This window comes from Canis lupus, chromosome 1 (assembly GCF_011100685.1).
Source record: "Canis lupus familiaris isolate Mischka breed German Shepherd chromosome 1, alternate assembly UU_Cfam_GSD_1.0, whole genome shotgun sequence".
Lineage (NCBI taxonomy): Eukaryota > Metazoa > Chordata > Mammalia > Carnivora > Canidae > Canis > Canis lupus.
In genome coordinates this window covers 28,223,746-28,249,934 of record NC_049222.1, presented here as the reverse complement: position 1 = coordinate 28,249,934, position 26,189 = coordinate 28,223,746, and the positions used below count along the sequence as shown (strand labels likewise).

Here is a 26,189-nt window from a genome sequence, read left to right as displayed (position 1 = left end):
TTGCTCATTTATAGAAATACCATTGACTGTTGGATGTTGAACTTGTATTACGCCATCTTAATGTCTTTTTAGTTTTAGTAGCTTTTTAGTATATTTTACTAGATTCTCTACATAGACATTCAAGCAAATAGAAAACAGGTTTAATTTCTTCCTTTCCAAATTGAATGCCTTTTATTTTTATTTTTATTCTTATATTTTTGCCTTATAGCATAGGCTAAATCTCCAGTACAGTGTTACAGTATCAAATAGAAATGATGAGAATACATAGTGTTACCTTCTTCATGATCTTATGGGTAATGAGTGGGAAAACATTTAGTCTCTCACCATCAAGTATGATATTATCATAGATGTTTTTTATAAATCTCTTTTATCAGGTGGTTAATTTTATTTCCCAGTTTGCTGAGAATTTGTATCAGGAATGGATGTTGGATTTTTGTCAGATGCTCTTTCTGTATCTATTAAGATAATCACATGATTTTTCTTTATTAATTTGTTAGTATGGTAAATTACACTGGTTTTCAAATTTAAACTAACCTTTCATTCTTAGGAGAAACCCTATGTAATCATGGTATGTTACCATTTTTATAAATTGATGAACTTGATTTTCTAAAATTTAATTTAGAGCTTTTTGCATTTTGTTCATGAGGCATAGGGTCCGTTGTTTTCTTGTAATGTCTTAGTCTGGTTTGGTATCTGAGGAATTCACCTTCGTGGAATGAGTTAGGAAGAATTCCCACCTCTTCCATTTTCTGGAAGTCTGTGTAGCCTTGGTATTTTTTCTTTTGTAATTTTTATTTCTTCACTGATACACTCGATTTGGTGACATGATTTTTTTTAGTTCTTTGAACATACTTCCAATGGTAGATTCCAAGTCGTTGTCTACAAAGTCCAATGTGTGGATTTCTAAAGGCACAGTTTCTGTTGATGACTCTTTTCCCCTTTGTATGGGCCATACCTCTGGTTTCTTTGTGTGTCTTGTAATCTTTTGTTGAAAACTGGACATTTTAAATACTGTATGACAACTCTGGAAATCAAATTCTTCCCTTCCCTGGGATTTGTTGCTGCTACTTATTGTAGTTGTTTTTGTTTGTTAAATAACTTCTCTGAATAAATTCTGTAACACTATAACTTATGGCCACTGAAGTCTCTGCTTGGTTAGATTAGTGATCAGCTAATTGGACAAAGATTTCCCCAAACACCTGGAAACCGGTAAGTCTCCCAGTCTTGCTAAGGGGTTCTCTTGGGGTATTGTGTGCAACTTCAATATTTAGCCAAGCAGTCGTGCACACTGTCCATATTTAGCCAAACAGTTGACATCTCTGTCTTAGCTTTCCTTCCTGTTAGCACAGAGCATTAAGATCAGCCAGAAATGAAGGTGTAAGGCATCCTTAGGCCTCTGCTGTGCATGCACACAACCCTACTACACATGTGAGACCTTCTAGACTCAGGACTATATCCAAGCTTTTTAAAACCCTATAGACGTCTCCCCAACTTTTCCTTTTCAGCTTTTTAGTCTGTTGTTTGACTGTTCTCCATCACTGAGGCAGCCTTGAAGTTAACTGTAATTGTTTTCAACAAGTGCCTCCCAGAGAAAAGGCAACCCCTGAGATAGGTCAAATACAGATAGCCTTACAAGTGTTATCTTCCAAAGAACCACCAGACAGATCAAGAAGACAATTCTTTGAAAATGAGGCTTTGAAAGAGCTCCATCCCTGTTCTGTGCCTTCCAGTAGCTGCCAAGGCTACCTGCTTTCACCGTAAATGCTGGCTATTCTGTTCCAAGGTCCTCACAGAGCCAACAGTGGGGGATGGGACTCGTTCTGGTTAAAATGCCACAAAGCTTGAAAGATCTTACCAAGATTCAACCATTTTTCTTGAATAAACATTCTGCAGTTGCCACAAGCTTTTGGTTATTTCCAGAATTCTGAAAAATATTGATTCTAACCATTTTTGCCAGTTTTCTGCAGAAGTCCTTAGCTCTACCACTTTCACAGACATTTTATTTCTTCTTCGAATATTGGGTAAACTCACCAATAAAGCTGTCTGGTCCTGGAATTTTCTTTTTTGGGAGATTTTTAACGACAAACTCAATTTATTTAATAGAAATAGAGCTATTAAGGTTATCTATTTTTCTTTTTTTAGTATAGACTTTGATAGTTTGTTTCTTTCAAGGATGTATTTCACTCATGGTTGAATTGATTGACATAAAGTTGTTCATAATATTCCCTCATTATCTTTTCAGTATTAATAGAATCTGTGATAGTGTTGCATTTCTCTAATCCCTGGTGTTGATAATTTCTTTCTTTTTTTCCAATCAGCCTGGCTTATGGTCTTTCAATATTATTGATCTTTTCAGAGAATCAGCTTTTTGTTTCATTGATTTCTGTTTATGGTTTTGTTTTTAATTTTTTTTATTTATTTGAGAAAGAGCAGGAGTAGGGGGCAGAAGGAGAGGGAGAAGCAGACTCTCCACTGAGCAGGGAGCCCAATGCGAGGCTCAATCCCAGAACCACGAGACCACAACCCGAGCCAAAAGCAGACATTTAACCAACTGAGCCGCTCAGGTGCCCTGATTTCAGTTTATTATTTGCAGACGTTTAACCAACTGAGCCACTCAGGTGCCCTGATTTCTGTTTATTATTTATCTATATTCTGTTTCATTGATTTCTACTCTGGTCTTTATTTCTGCTTATTTTGGATTTAATTTGTCCTTTTCCTAGTTTTTTAAGGTGGAAACTGTGGTCATTGATTTCACACCTTTCTTCTCTCCTATTATAAACATTGTAGTACCATAAATTTCCCACTAAGCACTCTTGAATGGCATTCCACAAAGTTTGATATGTTGAGGTTTCATTTTCATGTCTTTCAAAACATTTTTTAATTTTCCTTCAGATTTCTTCTCTGACCTGTGGGTTACTTAGAAGTGGGTTATTTCATTTCCAATATTTAGGAAGTTTCCCAGAGATCTTTCTGTTACTGATTTCTCACTCCATTGTGGTCAGAGAACATACTCTATGTGAGCCAAATCTTTTTAAATTGATTGAGAATTGTCTTACGGTTCTTAATATGGTCTCTCTTGTAAAAGTATTTAGTACTCTTGAAAAGAATGTGTATAATGCATTTTTCTACATGAAGTGTTCTTTTATAAATTAATTGGATCACATGGGCTAATAGTGTTGTTTATGTCTTCTGCTGCCTTACTGATTTTCTGTTTACCTGTTCTATTATTGAGAGTTGAATATTGAAGTCTTCAGCTAATATTGTGGGCTTTTTTTTTTTTTTTCATTCTTGGAGCTGTTAGTTTTTGTGTCATGTATTTTGAAGCTCTGTATTAGGTGTCCATATGTTTAGGATTGTTATGTCCTCTTAAAGGATTGACACTCTCATTATTAAATGACTTTTTCTGATCATATTCGTTGTTCTGAAATCTACTTCATTTAATATTAACAAAGTCTAGCTTTCTTTTAATAGTATTATAATGGTGTATGTGTTTTCCTACTTTAAATATAAAGATGCAAAGAGGTTGAGAATTAAAGCATGTTTCTTACAGGCAGCATATAACTAAGTTGTGCTCTTTTTATCCAATATGACCATTTCTGCCTTTTAATTAGAATAATTAGACAGGGATCCCTGGGTGGCGCAGCGGTTTGGCGCCTGCCTTTGGCCCAGGGCGCGATCCTGGAGACCCGGGATCGAGTCCCACGTCAGGCTCCCGGTGCATGGAGCCTGCTTCTCCCTCTGCCTGTGTCTCTGCCTCTCTCTCTCTCTCTCTCTCTCTCTCTCTCTCTGTGACTATCATAAATAAAATTAAAAAAAAAAAAAAAAGAATAATTAGACAAACATCTATATTTAATACAATTATTTAATATGGATGAGTTTTAGTCTATTATACCGCTTTTTGTTTTCTAGTCGTCTCATCAGTTCTTTTTTCATTGTTTTCTGCTTTCTTTTAGATTATGTTTTATCTGTTTTTCATGTTAGCTTAGTATCTGTAATGCTGTGTTTTACTATTTTAGGGATTTTTTTTTTAGGGTTTAAAATACGAATCTTTATCACAGTGTATCTTCAGAATCTTTAAGATGGTACATTTCCACTTCTCCCCACCTGACCTTCATGCTTCTATAGTCATACATTCATTTAAGTTATAAACACCTCAGAAAAAAATAAAAATAAAAAATAAACACCTCAGGATGTTGTTATTTTTGTTTAAACTGTCATCTTTTGAAGAGAATGAATAAAAAAATATTAATATTTGCCCATTCTGTTTCCATCTTTGGTATTTTGTAATTCCTTTCTGTAAATCCATATCTTCACCTGCTATCATTTTCCTTACACCTGGAAGACTCCCTTCAACATTTCTTGTAGTTTTGGCTAGCTAAATATAAATGCCTTCACTGAAAAGATGTCTGAAAAGAACTAGATCACTTTTGTTTCTGAAAGCTATTTTCACTTGGCATAAAATTCTGTGTTGAAAGATTTGCACTTTTTTTCTGGTACTTTAAAAATGTTGCTTCATTGCCTTCTCACCTGCAGTTTTTATGCTTATCTTGTTCTTCTGTACATAGCATCATAATTTTCTTTATGTTTCTTGTGCTAGGGGCTGGTTGGATCTGTAGGTTTATATTTTCCTCAAATATGGGACATTTGGGCCTTTTTTCTTCAGTTTTGTTTTGTTTTATTTTGTTTTGTTTCTGCATCTGTTTGGGGATTCCAATTACACATCTGTTAGGCCACATAAAGGTGTCCCATGGCTCACTGATACTTTTTTTTTTAATTCTTTTTTTCAGAGCATCTTTTCTCTTGCTCTGTGTTCCATTTAATTTCTATTAATAGTTTCTAATGCTATGTCTTCAAGTTATCTGATTCTGATCTTTTTTCTGCAGTGTCTGTTCTGACTTTAATCCCTTCCAGTATATTTCTCACCTCGGGCATTTTAGTTTTCATCGTGGCCCTTCTCGATGTCTTCCATGTGTCTACTTAACCTTTTGAGCAGGTGGAATATAGTCTTAATAACTGTAATGTTTTTTTCTAACATTGTTTTAATAATTCTAACATCTATGTTCATTTCAATTTGTTTTATCCTCATCGTGGGTTGTACTTCTTTGCCACTCCCCCCCCCTTAGTAAATTTTTATTGGGATGCTGTACATTGAAATTTTTACCTTTGGGTTGCTAGATATTTCTATATATCTATAGGTATCCTTGAGCTCTATTCTAGAATGTAATTAAGCTACCTCAGAACAGTTTGATCCTTTGAGGTCTTGCTTTTAAGATTTGTTAGGTGGGACCAGAGCCATAATTATTCCTCACTACAGACACAATCCCTCTGGGTACTCTATGCAGTGTGTTCTGAGTTGTGAGGTTTTCCAGCCTGGCTGGTAGGAACAAGTACTGTTCTGGCTTCAGGAAATTTCCTTAGATGCATCCGTTCATCAGTACTTGCTGAATACTTGAAGGGAACCCTTTGTAGAACTTCACATTCTCTCGCTGTGAAGCTTTCTCCTCCCTGGCACTCTGAACTGTAGCCACTTTCATGTCCTCAGACCCTCAGCTGTCAGGGACTCCACCAGGACCCATGCAGGCTTCATCTCCCTGTGCTATGGCCTGGAAACTCTCAAGGTAGTAAGATGGGTGACCATCAGGTTCATCTCATTTATTCTCCATCTCTTGGGTATCAGTGTCCTTTGTTGCCAGTGATTCATTGGCTTGAAAACTGTTGTTTCATATATTTTGTTCACTGTTTGGGAGGGGCTTTTGGTGGTGGTGGTTTTAGGCAAGTGGTATATCTAGTCTCCATTACTCTATCTTGGCTACAACCAAAAGTCTAGATGTATATGTTTTCAAGGTAATTTTCTGTTAGATTCTAATCTATATAGAATGGGACACTGGTGGAGAGGATCTCCACAAAGGTGGAGAGGATCACAGTTTGATTTTCCCACAGTGCTCAGTGAAAGCCAAATATATAACACAGTGGGATGCCTGGGTGGCTCAGTGGTTGAGCGTCTGCCTTTAGCTCAGGGCGTGATCCCGGGGTCCTGGGATCGAGTCCTGCATTGGGCTCCCTGCATAGAGCCTACTTCTCCCTCTGTCTATGTCTTTTCTTCTCTCTGTGTGTCTCTCATAAATAAATAAATAAAATCTTAAAAACATAAAAATTTAAATAAAAAAATATATATAAGACAGCATTAGTCTTAAAGACCATATTGAGACAGGGTGAACAAAAAGAGAAGGGCCTAGGTGAACTAAAGTGAAAGTACCTGGGGTACCCTGAGGCCGGCACATGCTCTGTGGCTGGAGCAGAGATCAAGAACTAGGGCTCACCAGCAAGATGCAGTCCTAGTATCCTTGGTTGGGTGTGTGTGTGTGTGTGTGTGGGCGCGCGCGCAATTTTCAGTCGCCCAAATACAAAAAGATTTCACATAAATGCGGACTTCCAACTTCTCTTGAAGATAATCTGAAGTTTTGGACCACAGTTTCACAGTGTCCCATGGCATCCAAGATGGAGCTGAGGCAGTGGATTGCCTCCCCTGCAATGGTCATCCACTCTCTGGTTTGCCAGTTTACTGTATTACCCCTCACATGCTTCTCTCACTCGCCGTGTTACTCCCCCGACCCCCAAAGAGACCTGAGTTTGTACTTTAATGCCAAGGACAGGTTCCCTGGAGTGAGATTAAAATTATCAGTGCTTACTTTTTTAGAACTCAGCCTTTCCTTTCTCTCATCATTTGCCTCCTTTTGAAATATATACTCCATTCATTCTTTCATCTTTTAATTTCTGACCTTGTCCTTCTTAGCCATCTGATCTCATTTTGCTTACCTTTTATATCTCCACATCATCTTCTCAGGCTGCCATACAGTACCACAGACTGGGTTGCTTAAGCAACAGACATTTGTTTTTTCACAGTTGTGGAGGCTGAAAGTTCAAAATCAAGGTTCCAGCAGGATTGATTGTTGGTGAAGCCTCTCTTACTAGCTTGCAGATGACCACCTTCTTTCTGTGTCCTCACATGGCCTCTCCCCAGTGCATGTATGGAGAGAAAGAGCTCCATGATGTCTCTTCCTCGTATAATAAGGACTACCAGTTCCAGAGATTAGAACCTCACCCTTGTGGCCTCATTTAACTTGAATTAATCTCCTTAAAGGCCCTGCTTCCACTTTGGGGATTAGGGTGGCTTCAACCTGTGCATTTTGAGAGAACACAATTGAGTTCATAACAATCTCTATTCAATCCTACATATGACTTGATTTTGAAATTCTTGCATCTGTGTCAAACTCTTCCACCATTCCCAGATATTCTAGAAAGGAAACACTATATTCCACTCTAAATTTCCCCTTTTTTTTTTATCATTTTTGTATTTTCTTTCTCCTAACATCATTTACACTACTCTGCACTCATTCACAAATATTTGTTTTATATTTTCCTCCTACTGTTGAACTGTTTAAAAAACTGCATTCCATATCCCACAGGTCAGAATATCACAGCTTTTTTTTTTTTTTTTTTTTTTTTTAGTATAATTGACTTGCAATGTCTCATTAGTTTCAGGTACACAGCATAGTGATTCAATAAGTCTATGCTTGCCACTAGTGTAGCTACTGTCTTTCACCATACAACACTATTACAACCTCAGTAACTATTTCTCTCTGTACCTTTTATTCCTATGACTATTCATTCCATAACTGGAAGCCTCTATCTCCCACTTTCCTTCTTCAATTTTGCTCAACCCCCCACTCCCCTCTGCTCTGGAAACCATCAGTTCTCTGTATTTATAGGTCTGATTCTCCTTTTTGTTTTCATTTGTTTTTTATATTCCTCCTGTAAGTGATATCATGTGGTATTTGTCCTTCTCTGTCTGACTTATTTCACTTAGCATAGTACCTTGTAGCTTTATCCATGTTGTCACAAATGGAAAGATCGTGTTCTTTTTTATGACTAATATTTCATTGTGTGTGTATGTGTGTATATATGTGTGTGTATATATATACACATATATACTACATCTTCTTTATTCATCTAACAGTGGACACTTGGGTTCCTTGCATATCTTGGTTATTGTAAAAATAATGCTGCAGTAAACATAGAGGTATATATTTCTTTGAATTTGTGTTTTTATTTTCTTTGGGTAAATACCTAGTAGTGGAATTCCTAGATCATGTCACAGCTTTCTATGTAGAAATTTCCTTCACCTGGGGTACCTGGGTGGCTCAGTGGTAGAACATTTACCTTTGGTTCAGGTCATGGTCCCAAGGTCCTGGGATCAAGTCCCACATTGGGCTCCCTGCGAGGAGCCTGCTTCTCCCTCTGCCTATGTTTCTGCCTCCCTGTGTGTGTGTCTCATAAATAAGTAAATAAAATCTTTAAATATAAATAGATAAATTTCATTTACCTTCTTTTTTGTCCCTAAGGAATCTCCTGTTATTTCTATGCACATGCATTTTTCCATCTACTTTGATAAAACTTTCTTTATGTATAATTATTATTATTATTTTGATAAAAACTTTGTTTTTTCCCAAGCAGCTGATACTTTTCTGAGAGAAGTAAAATTTATTTTATTCTGTCCTTTCATCATAGTAAAGAAGGAGCCCAACCAGTTGAAGGTTCATGTCTCTGCATTGTTTTAAGCTACTCCCTGCCGCTCACCCCCTAGTCTAATCACTCATATAGTGCATCAAATGCTCTTTCATACCCTCCTGTCGATCTCCCCTTGTATTCCTGTTGTCCTTATCCTAAATCAGAGCCTCATGTGAGCTGTTACAGCAGCTTTCTCATGGGCTCTTGTTTCTCTTCTTTCCCTCCTGTAGTTCTGAAGTGGGCAAAGAGCAGAGCCGTGAGGACCAAGGACAAGCACACAAAGTGGGCAAAGAGCAGAGCCGTGAGGACCAAGGACAAGCACACAAAGAAAAATGAGCAAGCCAGCCAAAAAGTCACCCTAATAGAGGTAAGAGGAAAACCAAGAGAAAGTTGTATCATAACATCATGAAAGAAAGATTTAGGGAAGGCATGGTCAAGCGTGACAAATCCCAAATAAGTCATGGAGATGAAAAGTACGGCGTAGAGGATACAATCAGTAATATTATGACACCATTTTTGGTGACAGGTGATAACTCCACTTACCATCATTGAGTAAAGTATAGCCCTGTTGAAGCGCTGTGTTGTACAGTTGAAATTAATATAACATTATATACTAATTTTACTGCAATTATAAATCAATCAATCAGTCTAACCAAACAAACAGTGACAAATGCCAAAAGGAGAAGTAAAGTACAGACTGCAAAGTACCCTTTGGGATTTGCAGCCAAGAGACCGTTGTGACCTACAAGAGGAGAGTTCTGATGAGAGTCCTGGAAGCATGAATCAAATTGTCTCCATTGCAGAAGAAAAGATGTGATCAGAATAGATGGCTTCTCCAAGAAGCTGCACTTCAAAGGAAAGGAAAAGCTGAGCAGTAAGCAGTGGAGAGCACAGGATTTAGGGACCTTTATAGAAAGTAATGATGAGAGTAGGTACAAACTAGGAGGAGAGAGCCCTGTGAGAGGAGCCACTCAAGTTACAGAACAAGGGGAATGATCCCTGGGGACTGGAGGAAATACACACATTAGAATGTGGAACAAGGAAGGGTCGCTTTTCTACTGAGATAGGCCAGTGAGGCATATCTGTTTAAATGACAATGGTTTCTGGTAGAAGAAGGAGTATAAGAAGGCCTCTGTTTTCTCTGTCAGGCACAAGTGAAGTTTGCTAGAAGTGAAGTGTTCCAGCTGTATCATGGCCACTCTTACAGAACTGTCATCTTCGGAGAACTAGATTCAGAATTTTCTTTTTTTTTTTTTTTTAAGATTTTATTTATTTATTCATGAAAGAGAGAGAGAGAGGCAGAGACACAGGCAGAGGGAGAAGCAGGCTCCATTCAGGGAGCCCGACGTGGGACTCGATCCCAGGTCTCCAGGATCATGCCCTGAGCTGAAGGCAGGCTCTAAACTGCTGAGCTACCCAGGGATCCCCCTAGATTCAGAATTTTCTTAAGTATTTGTAGATTTTAATTATAAAAACAAATGCTCATTATGCTGAAAGCATATAGATATATAATCATGGGTTAAGGAATGACTTTTTATCCTTGGTAACAGATTCAGAAAACATTTTGAAACATTTTAATAATAAAAAACTATGAAATGGGAAATGTCAAAGAGAAAAAACACACCATAAGCAAAATCTAAAAACAAGTAATAACCCAGGATGAGGAAGAATGTCACAAAATGTGTGTCAGATAAAGAAGTAATACCCCTAACACACATTAAAAAAAAAAAAAGAAAAAACTTAAAAATCAGAAAAGAAGGAAAAGGGCATTCAGAGGCCATTCTTAAATATATGTAAATGGCAATGAACATATATTTCATTGTCCATTGTCCAGTGATCCACCTTCCAGTGATTAGATAATAGAAATTAAAACAATAAATGATAAAGAATGTTCCCCCTTGACAAAATGGCAACAAGTTTCAAACTTATAAAACCTATGGGGTTTATAAGTTCCTCCTACACTGCTGGTAATTATATAAGATTGATCCATTCTTTGTGGGAGATAGCTTGGTGATGCTATTTTTTAAGTTTTGAAATTGTTTGTCTCTTTTGATCTGACATTTTTACCTCTAGAAATCTGTAGGAAAATAGTCAAGTATGCATGCACCAACTCAGTTAAAAGGCTGTTCCTTCAAGCAATGTTTTAAAAATAGGAAGATACCAGATGCCTGGGTGGCTCAGCAGTTAAGTGTCTGCCTTTGGCTCAGAGCATCATCCCGGAGTCCCACATCAGGCTCTTTGCAAGGAGTCTGCCTTGTCCTCTGCTATGTCTCTGCCTCTCTCTCTCTGAGTCTCTCTGTCTCTGTCTCTCTCTGTCTGTCTCTCTCTCATGAATAAATAGTCTTTAAAAAAAAATAGGAAGATAGAGGTGCTCCTGGGTGGCTCAGCCAGTGAGTGTCTGCCTTTTGACTTTAGCTCAGGTCATGATCTCAAGGTCATGAGATCAAGCCCCAAGTCAGGCTCTGCACTCAACAGGGGGTCTGCTTTTCTCTCCCTCCCCCCCTCCCCCTCTCCCTCTCATGCTTGCACACACTCTTTCTCTAAACTAAATAAATAATGTTTTTAAAAATAGGAAGGAAAAAATTGAATTTCCATGAATATAGAATTAAGCTATGAAACATTTATATGAGAGAATACTATGTGATATTATTCATTACATTATAGAAGTATTTTCATAGACATGGAAATATGTATGATAATTTATGAGTAAAAGAAAGATAATTATAAAATAGTTTGTATATAACATATACAATTGACTCTTGAACAACACAGGGGTTAGGGGTGCCAACCCCCAGTCCATACAGTTGAAAATCCACATATAACTTTGGACTGCCCCAAACACTTAATAGTAACAGCCTACTGTTGACTGGAAGCCTTACTGATAATTCTAAATAGTTGATTAACTGTTTTGTATGTTATATGTGTTATAAACTGTTCTCTTATAATAAAGTAAGCTGGAAAAACAAAAATGTTACTAAGAAAACCATACAGAAGAGAAAATTTATAGTACTGTACTATATTTATCAATATTGTCAGTTTATAGCATTTGTGTAAAAGATGAATCATCTGTGTCTCCATCATTATCTATGTCATATAGAATACTGTAGATGTATTAATAATACTGACATCAAAAATGAAAAGATAATGTGAAGATTTTTTTTTTAAAGATTTATTTATTCATGAGAGACACAGAGAGAGAGAGAGACAGAGACACAAGCAGAGGGAGAAGCAGGCTCCTTGCAGAGAGCCCGATGTGGGACTCAACCCTGGATCCCGGGATCACATCCTAAGCCGAAGGCAGACGCTCAATCACTGAGCCACCCAGGCGTCCCAATAATGTGAAAATTTATATTTATTTACAGGTATAGCTCTTCATGCACTGATAACAAAGAAGCAGCAATATGGTTGCTTTATGGTGGCCTAGTGTAATCAATGTAATCACTTCCCAGGCACCTAGCCTATATAAGAATGAATGAATTGTTGTGGCATACAGTGTTGTAGTACTATTTCATGATACTGATGGAAAGAAACATTGTTACATTTTTTAAAAAACAACCTATGTGTGATGAAAGGCTGATAAGCAATTTCTCTGATTGGGGGAGATAGAGCCATACTATACTATAATTCTTCAAAAGCAAAGTTATGAAACAGGAAGAAAACTAACACATTATTAATTTTATTGCCTATCACTGCCTACCTAAGGATAGTCTGTCCGCTTCCGTATAAGTGTTACACGTAATGTTCTACACAGTGAATACTATGCAATGATGAGATGATGACACAGTTAGATTTTCACACACAGATATATATATACATATACACACACACACACACACTAGATGTTTATTGGTTGTATGGCATGATTATCTACTATTCATTAAGTAGAAGTGGATCATCATAAAGGTCTTTGTGCTTGTCATCTTCACCTTGGAGGAGGTAGAGAAGGAGCAACTGGTGCTGTGTCAGGGGTGCCATAGGTAGAAGAAGAGGCAGGAGAGGCAGGCACACTCAGTAGAACTTTACAGAAATACATTGTAATTTCTGACTTTTTTGCTTTTTCATTTCTCTAAAAATGTTTCTTTATAGGGGGCACCTGAGCTGCCAGCTTTTGATTTCGGCTCAGATGATTAGGGTTGGCAGGTTCTGCACTCAGCAGGGAGTCTGCTTGAGATTCTGTCTCTCTCTGCCCCTCTCCCCTCTCTCTCTCTCTCTCTAAAATAAATAAATCTTTTTTAAAAATGTTTTTATATGATACAATGCTTTTTCCACCATTTGCTGTAGTTTCATTACCTATATCATAGAAGAATCCCAGTTGTAAAAGAAGTCAAAGTCATCTTGACTTCTGCTGGAATCCTTCTGCTGGACTGTCTACTGTCCAGTGTCAGTTGTCTTCTGGGACTGGTTTTTACATCTTTCCTCATCGCCTGGCACTGGTTCAGAGGCATTCATTTCTATCAAGTTGTCTTCTGTTCATTCCTCTGGTGTGGTATCTATCAATTCTTGAATTGCTCCAAGATCCATATCTAGAAACCGCTTCACACCCCCCTAACTTCTTTGCCATATCTACACTCTCTTTCATGATTTCCTTAATTGGCTTTGCTATAAATCCTGTGAAGTCATGCACAGCATCTGGATACAGTTTTCTCCAGCAGGAATCTATCATTTGGGCTTTGACGGCCCTCACGGTTTCTTCTCTAACAATGATGGCATCTTCAGTGGTGTAACCTCCCAGATTTTCATGATGTTCTCCATGTTGGGGTTCTCTTCCATAGTGTTGACAGTCTTCCCTTGAGTAATGTGTGTAATGAGCTTAAGGGTCCTTATGGCCCCACTGACCCAGAGGCTAAATTAGAGACATTGTGTTTAGGGGCAGATAGAGCATTTCAGTCCCTTCAGTGTTGAACCCATGGGGTTCTGGATGGCCAGGGGCATTGTCCAATATCAAAAGAACTTTAAAAGGCAGTCCTTCACTGGCAAGGTACTTTCTGACTTCAGGGACAAAGCATCAATGGAATCAACCTAGGAAAAGGGTTCTCCGTGTTCAGGCCTTTTTGTCATACAAGTAAAACATTGGCAGTTAGTCTTTACCCTTTCCCTTCAAGACCTTGGAGTTAGCAGCTGTATAGATGAGGGTAATCCTAATCATAATCCCGACTGCATTTGCACAAAACAGTAGGATTAGCCTATCCCCTTCTTGCCCCCCTTCAATCCTGGTGCTCACTTCTCTTCCTTACTAATAAATGTCCTTTGTGGCATTTTCTTTCCAAAATAAGGCATTTTCATCTGCATTAAAAATCTGTTTGACAGATATCCTTCCACCTCAGTGATTTTATTAGTGGCATCTGAGAACTCCTCAGCTGACTCTTGGTGGGCAGAACTGCTTCTGTTTTCTTGTCATTTTTAAGCCAGACCTCTTTGTAAATTTATCAAACCATCCTTTGCTGGCATTAAATTCTCCAGCTTTAGATCCTTCAACCTCCTTTTGCTTTAAGTTGTCACATAATGACTTTAATTTTCTTGAATCATATTAGAGTCTGTAAGCACATCTTTCTTGCATCTCTCCTACACACACATAAAAACTGCATTTTTCAATACAAGAGAAAAAGATATTTTGCAAGGTCACCTGGGTGGCTCAGCCAACTAAACATCTGCCTTAACTCAGGTCGTGATCTCAGAGTCCTGGGATTAAGCCTCCCCAACAGGAAGGCTCCCTGCTCAATGGGGAGTCTGCATCTCCCTCTCCTTCTGCCCCTTCCCCTGCCCATGCCTTCTCTCTCTCTTTCTTTCTCTGTCTCTGTCTCTCATAGAGAAATAAATTTTTTTAAAAAAAAAGGCATTTTGCAAAACATACAGGATTTTCATACTTGGTGTAGCTGCAGTAACAGCCTCATCAGTTCCTTTTCCTTTTTTACAATGGTCCTTATGCTGCGTTCATTTATTTTGAAAAATGGCAGACAACCACAGCGGCAGACCTCAATCTATGGTACGTATCAAGCAATTTGTGTTTTTCTTATAATGTCATGACTTTCCTCTGCTTCTTGGGAGCACTTCCAGCATCAGTGGTGACACTTTGTCTGGGTCCCATTGGGTTATTCAAGGTTTACAGTATTGCACTGAAGAGAGAGAAAAATAACCCGAGAACTGTGAGAGATCACTTTTTACTGCAGTATGCAATTTACTAGAGAGATAAACTGCTCACACGTATATATTGCTGTATACTTTATGGTGGTAAATGATAAAAGACACTAGTATCTACATATATTTTATGTATTCCTGACATATCTTTCTCTTAGTTTTTTTTCTTTGATATTTCTAAGCCAGTTTTCCAGTTTTTTTCAAATTATCATAAATTCATAAATCTCCAAAAACTTTTCAAACATATTTATCAAAAAAAAAATCTGGGTCTGACTGGACTTGTGCAGTTCAAACCTGTGTTATTCAAGGGTCAACTACATGCATAAAATATTGAACCATATACATTGAAAAAATTGTCAATAGTTCCCTCTGAGTGGTGGTGGTGTGATGATTTTTTTCTTTCATTTTACTTTGTATATTTTCTAATTTTTCTACTCAACATATATTGACATCCACCACTTGGTCATTTCTTTTAAAATGAAGGTATTTTCGGGCACCTGGGTGGCTCAGTCAGTTAAGTATCTGCCTTCGGCTCAGGCTGTGATCTTGCATCAGGCTCCCTGCTCGATGGGGAGCCCACTTCTCCCTCTCCTTCTGCCTCTCCCCCTGCTTGTGCTTGCGGTCTCTCTCTATCAAATAAATAAATAATATCTTTTTTTAAAAAATTTTAATGAAAAATAATAATTATAGTAATTTTCTAATATGCCCATTCTTGGTACAGTAGAAGAAAGCAAGGTTTCAGAGTCACAGGTAGGAAGTGCCTGAACTAGGACTTGATCTTCTGGCCCCAGGTTCAGGGCTGTTTCTGTTCCACAGTACTCAGCTGTGAGTAGATGGCAAGTGCCTACAGGCTGGGGCTCTACTGTGCTCTCCTTGTCTCTCCCCAGTGCTTAGCCTGCTGTCTGGCCAAGTAGTAAGCCTTCAGGGAATGTTTACTGGGCTGAATTTCTTGCAGGGTGGGGCCCGTGGGGCCCGGTATTTTTATGACTCTTACTTTTCACACATAACATACACAGACATGAACCTGGTTTCCTACTCATTTTCTAAAAGCTCACTACACACATTTTCCTTTCTCTTTTCATATGATTTCCCTTGAAAAAAAAAAAGGCCCCCACTTTGTATTTCTCTACCTGCATTCACTTAGGGGCTGAATCAGGAGGAGACACCTCAAAGAGAGACCTCATTTGGATTTGCTCTGGAGTCTTTCGGTTGGGTGGCATCTCTTCCCTTTCAGCAAATCTCCATCCACTGCCCCAGCTTCTCTAGCCCATGCTGTCAGCACCTGTCGTGCTCACACACCACTCCCGTGTCCTTCTTCTCAGAGCTGTGGACTGGTTGTCAGTCCTCCTTTCCCTTTATTCTGTCCCTTTTCTCCCTCTCCCAGGTGATCTTTGTCATTCTGTGTCACGGGCCCCTTCCTCTTCTTAGTCTGATTCACTTCCCTTAAAGATGTTATCTACACTGCCTTCTTCTGCATGTTCTAGTTACATTTCTCTAGAGGGTTCCCTCTCCTGCGGGTCCTCTGGCCTCACTGTTTACTTCTTAGAGGGCAACCTCCACCTGATAAATGTCATCCTCTGTCCTCTGCACGTGCAAGATCCAGCTCACTCACTTCCAGCTGTTGTTCTCTCCTTCCCTTTTCTGTTTTTCATCTTTGTTTTTGTTACCACTTTTATGAATGCCTCCTCCCACTCTGTTTTGCCTTGTTACTCCTCTAAGATCCTATTTACCTTCCTCGAGGCCCCTTGCCATTGTTTGTAGGATCTCTCAGGTACTGGTGCCCAGCGTCTGTCTGAGCCTTTGCTTCTTTATTTCCCATTTGTATTGGGCCCTAATTTGAGACAAGGTTTGTATGCTCTACATGTATACACACAGGGGCAGAAATGAATGGGATACCCTTTTTCGGCTCCTCATGCAATTGTAGGTTGGCACACCACATCTGTACCATTTTACACTCTAGTTCTGGTGAGCCTCACTTGAAACATTTTTGAACTTCTGCATATAATCCCAGCTTGTCTGTGCTGGCTCTGTTCAACAAAGTTAAAGTCAGGAAACACGGACTGACCAAGGATTTTTTTCCCCTTGTCAAAAAAAGATAGCGTAACTATTTAAGATGGAGCCTGTCCCCGAAGAGCACAGATGTTGTCTATACCTCCTGTGCTACCAGGGAAGGACCTGAGGAAAGGGCCAGCCTACCCTTTACTTTTCTCAGGAGTGTTCAGTGTAATTGACCACCACCTTAACCAGATTCTTAGCCCGCGTTTGTTTTTTCAGAGCAGTCAAGCATTAAGTCCTTTCTCTTCAGAGAAAGGACATTTTTATTTAAGTCTAGTAACTTACCAGTGGCACGTGAATAATTGCATTAAAGAGTGTCAGGTTCAACACCACTACGTAGTTTTTTGTGTACTTCCCACATGATCTCTAAGAAGCTCCTTGTTTCATCTGCACATTGGATCTTAATTTTATTAATGATATTATTTTATTTATTTTAGAGCTGCATTTAGATGCGTAATTAACCATCACTATCTTCGTTAAAAATGACACCTACCATTTTTTTTTATTTATCCAAAAAATATATTTAAACAACTTGTAAAAATAGACACCACCATTGATCAAATGGAAGAATGCTATTTCGGGACGCCTGGGTGGCTCAGCGGTTAAGCATCTGCCTTCGGCTCAGAGCATGATCCTGGAGTCCTGGGATCGAGTCCCACATCAGGCTTCCATGGAGCCTGCTTCTCTCTGCCTGTTTCTCTGTGTGTGTGTGTGTGTGTGTGTCTCCATGAATAAATAAATAAAATATTTTTAAAAAAAGAAAGAATGCTATTTAATAGGATGGTCTATATTCTTTCCATTTACTAACCTTTTTTTCCCCAATAAGTGAAGAATTTTATGAACCTTGATTGCCTGTTCTTAATTTCTGGAAGTTGCCCCGGGTTTAGGTACTTATTAGTGTCTGTATTTGAGAAGTATATTTCTTTTTCACTGGTCAGTGCCAGAGCAAGCCTTGTGCATCTGCTGATGGTGCTGGGAGATGTTAACAGTATGTTCAAGAAGCAAACTAGGGGGGGTGGGAGTGAATGGGTGACGGGCACTGGGGGTTATTCTGTATGTTAGTAAATTGAACACCAATAAAAAATAAATTAAAAAATAAAAAAATAAAAAAAGAAGCAAACTAGGAGTTAGCTAGGTGATTCATACTCTGGTCTTAGGTGTGTGTGTGTGTGTGTGTGTGTGTGTGTGTGTGTGTGTCAGTCGCACAGTATGTTTATTATCTGCTCCACTGCAGGACCATACAGAGATTTGGTTGTGGGCAAAAGACCTTGTTTGAGTTCATTGAACACATTTTGTGTACTTTTCTCCTAGTAAAGAGTTGAAGGAGAATGAAGAGACAATCAAATACACAGAAATGAAATGGCAAATGAAACCAGTTTCTCTTCAGACTTAAGAATTTTCAGATCCTAAGGAAGAAAGGAAGGACCCACTATGTCTTGTCCTCATGAGAGCATCTAGAAAAATCAGAAGCAAGGTATGAGTAGAAAAATGAATGTGGCCTTTTGGCCTTCATTATTATAAACCATTGTGATTGTTGTTGATCAAAGTACTGGCACTTGTATTTATTAGTAATTACATCAGAATTACATGACCACTGTTGGAAAACCCATAAAGAAAAAAAAATAATTGCTTAAAAACAAAACAAAAAACGTAATTGCTATTCAACATGAAGGAAAAGTGTTTACTCTGTTGGGATGTCCATTAAGCAGTCGTTTAATGTTATTATATCTGTAACGTGATTGTGTGATGTTATGTTCAGAATATAAAGTGTATGCTTTTGAAATTTAACTTTAAGAGACAAGCAGCTTCACAATATTGTATATTTTAAATGGTCCCAGTGAGAAAGACATTAAAAGGGAACAAATTTTGTTTGTTTTGAATGAATCATATATGTAACTTGTTACATGTAAACTAAATGCCCTTTGACTTGATTGGTAGCAGTATTTCAAATATCTTTACTTTTAAAAAAGAGCATTTCATATTTAAGCATATAAGTCATTTGTAGACTTCCATTGTTGAATATTTATTTTAGTCTTAACATTTGTTCTTAAATTATTACATTGCATTATTTATTCCTTGAGTTCCTTAATTAACGGTGTCATTACAATATGACTGTTTTATTAAAGTGTTATGTTATAATATAAAAGTTCATTTCTTTGTTTTTTTCTTGACTCTTTTCTCAACAATGTGATTATAAGTCTGTCAGTAAAATATTTAACCCCACAAAGGTCAAAACTAATATAGTATCAGAAAACTTATTTACCAAATTAGAAATTGAATTGATTAAAATAAGAAGTGAGAAAAACAGAGTTGGGCATTGAGGTGTAAATTTTGCCCAGATGTATACCCGATGTGAAATTCTTCTAGTAAAAACATATTTGGCTCTTATCCCTGCACATGTTGTAGAGGCATGAAAATTGGTAAACATGCCCCTGCTGTGTAGAACTTAATGGGGGGGGGGGGGGAGAGCATTTTTAAAGGTGGTGAGTGGCACCAATGTCAGCAGAAGCCCTCAACCATCAGCCCCAAAATCTTGTGTGGTGGCACCGAGCTCCTGTTGTCCTGGATGCATGTCTGCTGGGCCCAGGCAGCTGGAGTGACCATTGTGTGAGCTTGTTTTGTCTGAGTTGTGAATGTACTTGATAATTATAAAATATGCATCTCTGCAGTTTTAGCTTATAGTTTTGAGATATATATTGCTTTTCTGATTTAGGTTTTAATCACAAAGGATTTCAATAAGTTGCTCATCTACTGGAGATTCTCTCTTCCCCTCTCTCTGCCCCACCCTCCACTTATATGCTCTCACTCTCTTTTCCAAAACTAATTAAATAACTCTAAAAAAATTAAGACAAATGAAATATGTCACAGGAGCTAAACATTTGCTGAGATCTCAGTGTTCATATGAAAAATAAAGGGGTTTTTTGTATTATAACTAATGAAGACAAAAATAATAATTGAGGCAAACCAAGAAAAGTTGGTGTTACTCAAGACCCAGTCCTTTCCTCTTTTGTCCAGTTGACAAATAAGACTCCAGTTATGTTCATGAGTAGATTAATAAAACATCTTGATCATACTCTCAGACATGGGATGGGGGCAGAGGACATCATAGAAGTACCTTCCATGTAGAAGTCCAAATTATAGTCAAGTAGAGGAATCAGACATGAGAATCTATTTGAAGATTCTGATACTGCACATCTTCTTAGTAACAAGTTAGTTTTCTTTATCTTCATTCTGAAATTATTGAATTTTATCCCATTTTATGAAGTCTCCTCCAAATGAGTAAGAGTTTGACATCTTTTTTAGATCTAAATATTTTTAAACCATTCTTAGAAATTTATTTCCCAATTGGTTCTACTCTATCTTGGATATTGAAGTTTCTTCAGTATCAAAACTGTACAGTGAATAAGATTTGCAAAGCTAGAGAAAACATCAAGTTTTTAAAGATTTAGGATATGAAACATTTTACACCGTGATGCAAATTTATGTTTAAAATGCACATTTTATCTTTTTTAATTTTTATTTATTTATGATAGTCACAGAGAGAGAGAGACAGAGACAGAGACACAGGCAGAGGGAGAAGCAGGCTCCATGCACCGGGAGCCCGATGTGGGATTCGATCCCGGGTCTCCAGGATCGCGCCCTGGGCCAAAGGCAGGCGCCAAACCGCTGCGCCACCCAGGGATCCCTAAAATGCACATTTTAAATGAAATCCGTGTTTTTAAATGGCTAACACTTGGTACCCTTAAACCTTGTCTAGAAAAGCAAACACTTGACCTTAATTTTATTTTTAAGTTATAGTAAAGTTTTATTAAAGGAAGACATTTTCTCCTTAGGAAGTTCAGCAAGAGTATATCTGGGAAATAACTTACCATGTCACTCTAATTGTATATTTAACTCACATTTATTTAATATTTTATTTATTTGAGAAAGAGAGCACACAAGCAAAAATATTCACAAATATTTTTGAGAGTTAGAAAGTTCTAGAACCTATAAAATCCAAGACCTTACACTTTTATTTATAAATATTTAAATAATCTTTGAGGGCCATATATGTTAAGTAAATTATGAGACCATTTTTCAACAGTCCAACTGTTTAAAGCTATATATTTGATGATTTCTGCTTCATTGAACTTAGTAACAGAAGATATCCCCCAAATCTTCACTTTATGTATATGATCTCATTTACTCATCACATCAGACCTATGAGGTAGTTAGAATCTTCCCTGCCCTACAAATGGGAAAACCCAAGATTTTGAAGGTAATTTGTCCATCAGCGCTAGTTGTAAATGGAGGCTGTCAGACTCCACTGGGAGGTCTCAAGTGCTGGATCTCGTTCTATATAGAGGAAGCCAGTAAATGCTCATTGTTGGAGACTCCAGCACAGCTAGAATAAAGAAGCAGTTTAGATGTACCTACACCACACTCGGACCAGAAAGATCCAATATGTCTTTAATGCAGCAGGCACCTAAATAAAATATGAAATATAGCTGAGTTAAAAAAAAATTTTAAGCTGATAACTTGTTTGTCCCATAATTATTTCGGTAAATCTTTTACTCCATACTCTAATTCTTACATCTTCTTAAGAAATAGAATCTGTAGAAGAAAAGTAATACATGTACAGTAACATATTATTCAAGAAACAGGCGCCATTCCAGTCATATAAAAGATAATAAAAACATCAAGAGTCATGTCAATCAAAAGGCTCTCTTGACTGGCAAACCCAATCTATGGATGGACCCAATTATCTGCAGGAGAATTGATGTCAGCATCATTTAGGGTTAACAATGGACCAACTAGGCAGAAGCAGACAGCTACTCTCTGTAGAGACCCAGAAAGCAAACTTGGTAATGAGGCACTTCATTCATCATATCCTTCTGCTCTAATTATTAAAGTGAATAGGAAATACTTTAAGTTAAGGCGGGAACTGGATAACATAAAAACATTTGTTTTGTAAATACAAAGGATGCTTTTTTCTAATGATCCTCTTCAAATTTACATCAAGCATATGTTCTCAGTACACTACTTACTAAAGTTGCTCTTCTAACACCTCAAATTCATTCTCATTATGGATGGGTTATTTTTGTCATCTCAAAAAGAGAGGTTAAGATTGCTAAGAATCTACTATTTTAATTTCTACTCTCAATCTAAAAAGGGAGAGGGAAGAGTGATAAGCACATATTTAGCCAAAGTGCACGTTCCACTTCCATCATTTACATCAAAATGGCCAAAATCTATATACTGCAGTGTCATTTCTAGTCCTGAAGAATCTAATTTTACTTATTCTGGTCCATTGTTTTCTTAATTCATCACTTGATCCTTGTCAAGAATTGTGGAAGAATATGGTAGAAGAAAATGTAGGAATGGTTTGTACAACCTTCATGTAAGCTCTTGTATTGCCAGTCATTTAAAATTGGCTTGGAATGAAAAATGATTTGCTTAATGTAGATAAGGGAAAAAAGTCCAGAAGAAGGAAAGAGCAAGAAGGTGAGGAAAATAACTGTTGCCAGAATAAAAATTAACTGAAGCTTGAGAAGAGTGATCATAAGACCAGAGGGAGGTTCCCTGGAGAAAAGTGTGGTAGCTTCAGTTTGGTTTTTCAGTATTTTCAACTGACAATCAGTAGTTAATTTTTTTTTTCCTATTAAATTTGTTCACAGGGCCATTTTACATAAATGTGGCACATAATTTTTTCTGAGCTGTGGTTCTTAAATTTAAAGTAAATGGAAGATGGTTAAGCATGGTAATGTTTTTAACCATCCTGACTGCTCTACTGGCACTAGTATCAGAAGTGTCCGCAGATGCCACTTATAGCAACTAAATATTTCCATGGTGGTAAAGAAATGTCAGTAAAATCTATGTACTTTAAGAACATCAAATTCTTATTATACTTATCATGTGTGCAGGCGGAGTACATAATAAACTAGTCCATAGCAGCTGTAAATTTCTGAGGATTTATCTAACCACAAATACATTGAAATGGGGAAATAGGCTATATTAAACCATGCAAGATGCTGCTGGAGCTTTGCCCTTTCTGCAACATCCTGTAATTAATTTATCATGACAGGTCTGGCAAACTGAAACACCCAATACACTTGCGACAGTCTGTTACACTGTAGTTGTTGGAGACCCTGCAGTCACATAAAGTGAAGGTAGATTTTTCTTTCAAACATGAAGATAGTACTTGTATTTAGAATGCCTTGTAGCCACGGACAGACTTGTCACTTTTGAATTTCAAAAAAGAACATCTAGAATATAGAACAGATCTTGGGCTGAGATAAGGTATTTAGTCTGTCCTCTGCACTTTGTGGTCTTTTCCTGAAGAGGGAAGGCCCTGCGTAGGAGACATGCAGTCGGGGCCACCATTCCCATGCATACCTGCTGCTGACCTGATCGGTTTCTCTCCTGGGACTTTTGAAGGTCACTTCCCTCCTGGTAGTCTCTCAGACACATCTTCTTCCTGGAAGGAAGATTCACAAGACCACCTCTTCCATCCAGGTGTCCTCCTCTTCTGGAAGCCCCAGTGCTGCCATTTTGTAAACTTAGAGCACAGTTAAATTCAGAATTTATCCCTACTCCAACCCCCTCCAGTCCAGAGAAAGAAAATAATGTAATAATGCGGTGGATTTTTTTTTTTTTTTTTTTTTTTTTTTGGCCAAAATAGATTTTCTTCTAAAACTGAGATCTGGGGTAACTGGCTGGGGGCTGGTTAGTCAGTAGAGCATGTGACTCTGGATTTCAGGGTTGTGAGTTTGAGGCCCATGTTGAGTGTAGAGTTTACTTTAAAAAATAATAAACTCTTAAACAATGAGTTCTTTGTCAGTTTGTATCAATGTAAAAGAATGATCCCCTCTTGATGTGTCATCTGATACAGTGTTACCGTGGTTGATGCTTAGGGTGGATCTTAGTAAACAGGCTCCTTGCTAGAGGAGTAGAGATACCACCCCTAAAAATGAAATCTACGTTCAGTCAGTGTCCACAGCTTTGCCCATGCCCTTTGGAAGGTCAGAGTTCTCAGACCACAAACAAGTGGACCCAAGGGGGAGTCTTCCTTGAATCTGGAAGTCTCAGTGAGAGGGAATAGGTCCCAGGTAGTAGAGAGTAAGAGTGTTGCTCAACAGAAACAGGTAAGAAGTCAGGCAAGGATAGAGGTTCCAGCCCAGTCACCCAAGGCTAACTGTAAACATTTATGTTCTTTATATTTTCTCCAGTCCTTACTAGTTCTCTTGGTCCTTACTTTAGAAAATGGATCCTATCTCAGAGGACCTGAGAAACCTGTTGCTTCGGCCTAAGTTTAAAAACAAACAAACAAAACAAAACAAAACAAAACAAAAAAAACAGGGGCAGCCCGGGTGGCTTAGTGGTTTAACACCACCTTCCGCACAGGGTGTGATCCTGGGGTCCCAGGATCGAGTCCCACGTCAGGCTCCCTGCATGGAGCCTGCTTCTCCCTCTGCCTGTGTCTCTGCCTCTCCGTATCTCTCATGAATAAATAAATTAAAAAATATTCAAAAACAACAACAACAAACTGGCATTCCCCAAACTGAATGACCTGAAAGAAAGTGAACAAGAACAAATGTAAGAAAGCATGTGGACCCTTCCACCCCCACTGCCTGAAAAGCTCCCTCCAGAGCTTTTCTATGGAAAGCTTTGGAAATGGGATGGAGAGTATGTATGTGTCCAAAAAATAAAACAAAGATCCTTCTTTTACACACCCATTAGGTAACTTGTCCAGGATCACAGAAACCAAAGGCAGGATTGTGCCTTCTGCTGATCTCCTCCCCTAGTCCTACTGCTGTTTACTTGGTAACATTCTTACTTCACTTAAAAGTTGTATCACTAGGGTGCAGGGCTGGCTCAGTCAGTAGAGCACACAACTCTTGTTTTCAGGGTCATGAGTTCAAGCCCCACATGGACTGTGGAGCCTACTTAAAAAAAATTTTTTTTAATCTGTATTGCTAAATCCTAATTTTGAAAATGCCCTAAATCTTCTAAACCTCATACACAAGTAAACATCCCATGTAGAGTACGTTCTACATTCAGAGAAATCCCCTTTAAAACTAGTTTATTAAAAGTGATGAATTTGAATGAGTGAGGGTGGGAAGAAGTTAAGGGAGTCAGGAGAAGTGACATTTTTATCCATGCATGAGAAGAGAGGGGTGTGTGTGTGTGTGTTTTTACTCTTCACAATTGGATACAGAGAGAGACTAATTTTATTTAATTTGGGATCATCAGTAATTTTAACACTTTTAATATTTCTTCAAAGTGTGTGTGTGTGTGTGTGCACAATATGCACACCTTCACTTACTCAACAAGAGCTGGATGGACATTTGAACCAGGAGCCTCAACTCTTCTCACCTTGAAAATATCACATGTCTATTGCCATTGTCACCCCACAGTGGTTTACAGAGGACCTCCACAAACATTACCAAATTTGTACCTTCCTTACATGGAAAAGGCATGATTCTTTTGTTTTTCAAACCAGTCAGAAAGAGTTTAAATGATTTGCCCAACAACTGTTGATCGGGATTCAGCTCTCCTCCTCCAAGCTTTGTGTTCTTTCCAACCAGAAAACTCACTGGCATCTGAAAAATACGGAAATAAATTATGTGAAAAGTCAGTAAATGTATTCTATACAAGAGGCAACTATAAACTAGCAAGACTAATTTAGATGTAGCTTTTGGAATGGATGGATGATCTCCTTCTGTGGTCAGTTATCAGGTGTTTGTGTTTTTGCTGCCTCCTGTATTTATAAATTTTAAATGCAAGAACTTAAAAAATTAAGTTAGCCCAAAGAACATGTAAAATATTTTTTTAGAGACGCCTGGGTAGTTCAGTGGTTGAGTACCTGCCTTCAGCTCAAATAGTGATCCCTGGGTCCTGGGATCGAGTCCCTCATTGGGCTCCCTGTGGGGAGCCTGCTTCTCCCTCCACCTGTCTCTCTCTGCCTCTCTCTGTGTGTCTCTCATGAATAAATAAAATCTTAAAAAAAAATTTTAATTGTCTTAAAGAGGCAGAAGATATACAGAAAATGCCAGAGTCTCTTTTCTAAAACCTTTTCATGAACCAAGTAAAACAAAATCATTTCAATCATTGTATATTTAAGACAAATGATTATGGTTTATATAAGTTACACTTTAAAGGGCAGTAATTCCCCATTTGACCTAAAACTTGATTAAATCAACGGAGCAACTTGGAGGTACACAGAATATTTCGTAAAATGCAAACCTGGCATATCATGCCCTGCTAGAAACTCCACTGGCATCCCCATCCACTGTCACTAAATCCATTCAACTTTTCCTGTTTGCTTAGAATAATGACTATAAATCAAGTCCCATGCTCTGATCATAGGAAACTCTCAAATGAAATTCAGTCACCTTAGAAGTGACAGCAAAAGTAAGAAAGTTGGTTGAGGAGACTGGGTAGCTCAGTTG

At 38.0% G+C, this 26,189-nt stretch overlaps 2 protein-coding genes across 16 annotated transcripts in view; one reads left to right on the top strand and one right to left on the bottom strand.

Annotated features, from left to right (window-relative positions):
• AHI1 (Abelson helper integration site 1) overlaps positions 1 to 26,189 on the top strand; it is a 233,719-nt gene that overhangs the window by 182,092 nt on the left and 25,438 nt on the right. For 12 of the 14 annotated variants that reach the window (XM_038526072.1, XM_038526077.1, XM_038526078.1 and 9 more), the window contains 2 exons: positions 8,799 to 8,935; positions 18,070 to 18,899. In XM_038526072.1, the coding sequence (XP_038382000.1) occupies positions 8,799 to 8,904 (106 nt within the window). In that variant the 3' untranslated portion in view covers positions 8,905 to 8,935; positions 18,070 to 18,899. Of the gene's footprint in view, positions 1 to 8,798; positions 8,936 to 14,522; positions 14,552 to 18,069; positions 18,900 to 26,189 lie in introns of those variants that run through there. The other 2 variants (XR_005353532.1, XR_005353529.1) reach the window with 2 other exon arrangements.
• Positions 25,079 to 26,189, bottom strand: part of MYB (MYB proto-oncogene, transcription factor) — an 83,737-nt gene continuing 82,626 nt past the window's right edge. The window contains exon 16 of one of the 2 annotated variants that reach the window (XM_038526087.1): positions 25,079 to 25,340. In XM_038526087.1, coding sequence (XP_038382015.1) covers positions 25,110 to 25,340 — 231 coding nt within the window. In that variant the 3' untranslated portion in view covers positions 25,079 to 25,109. The remainder of the gene's footprint in view (positions 25,341 to 26,189) is intronic. The other variant, XM_038526090.1, reaches the window with a different exon arrangement.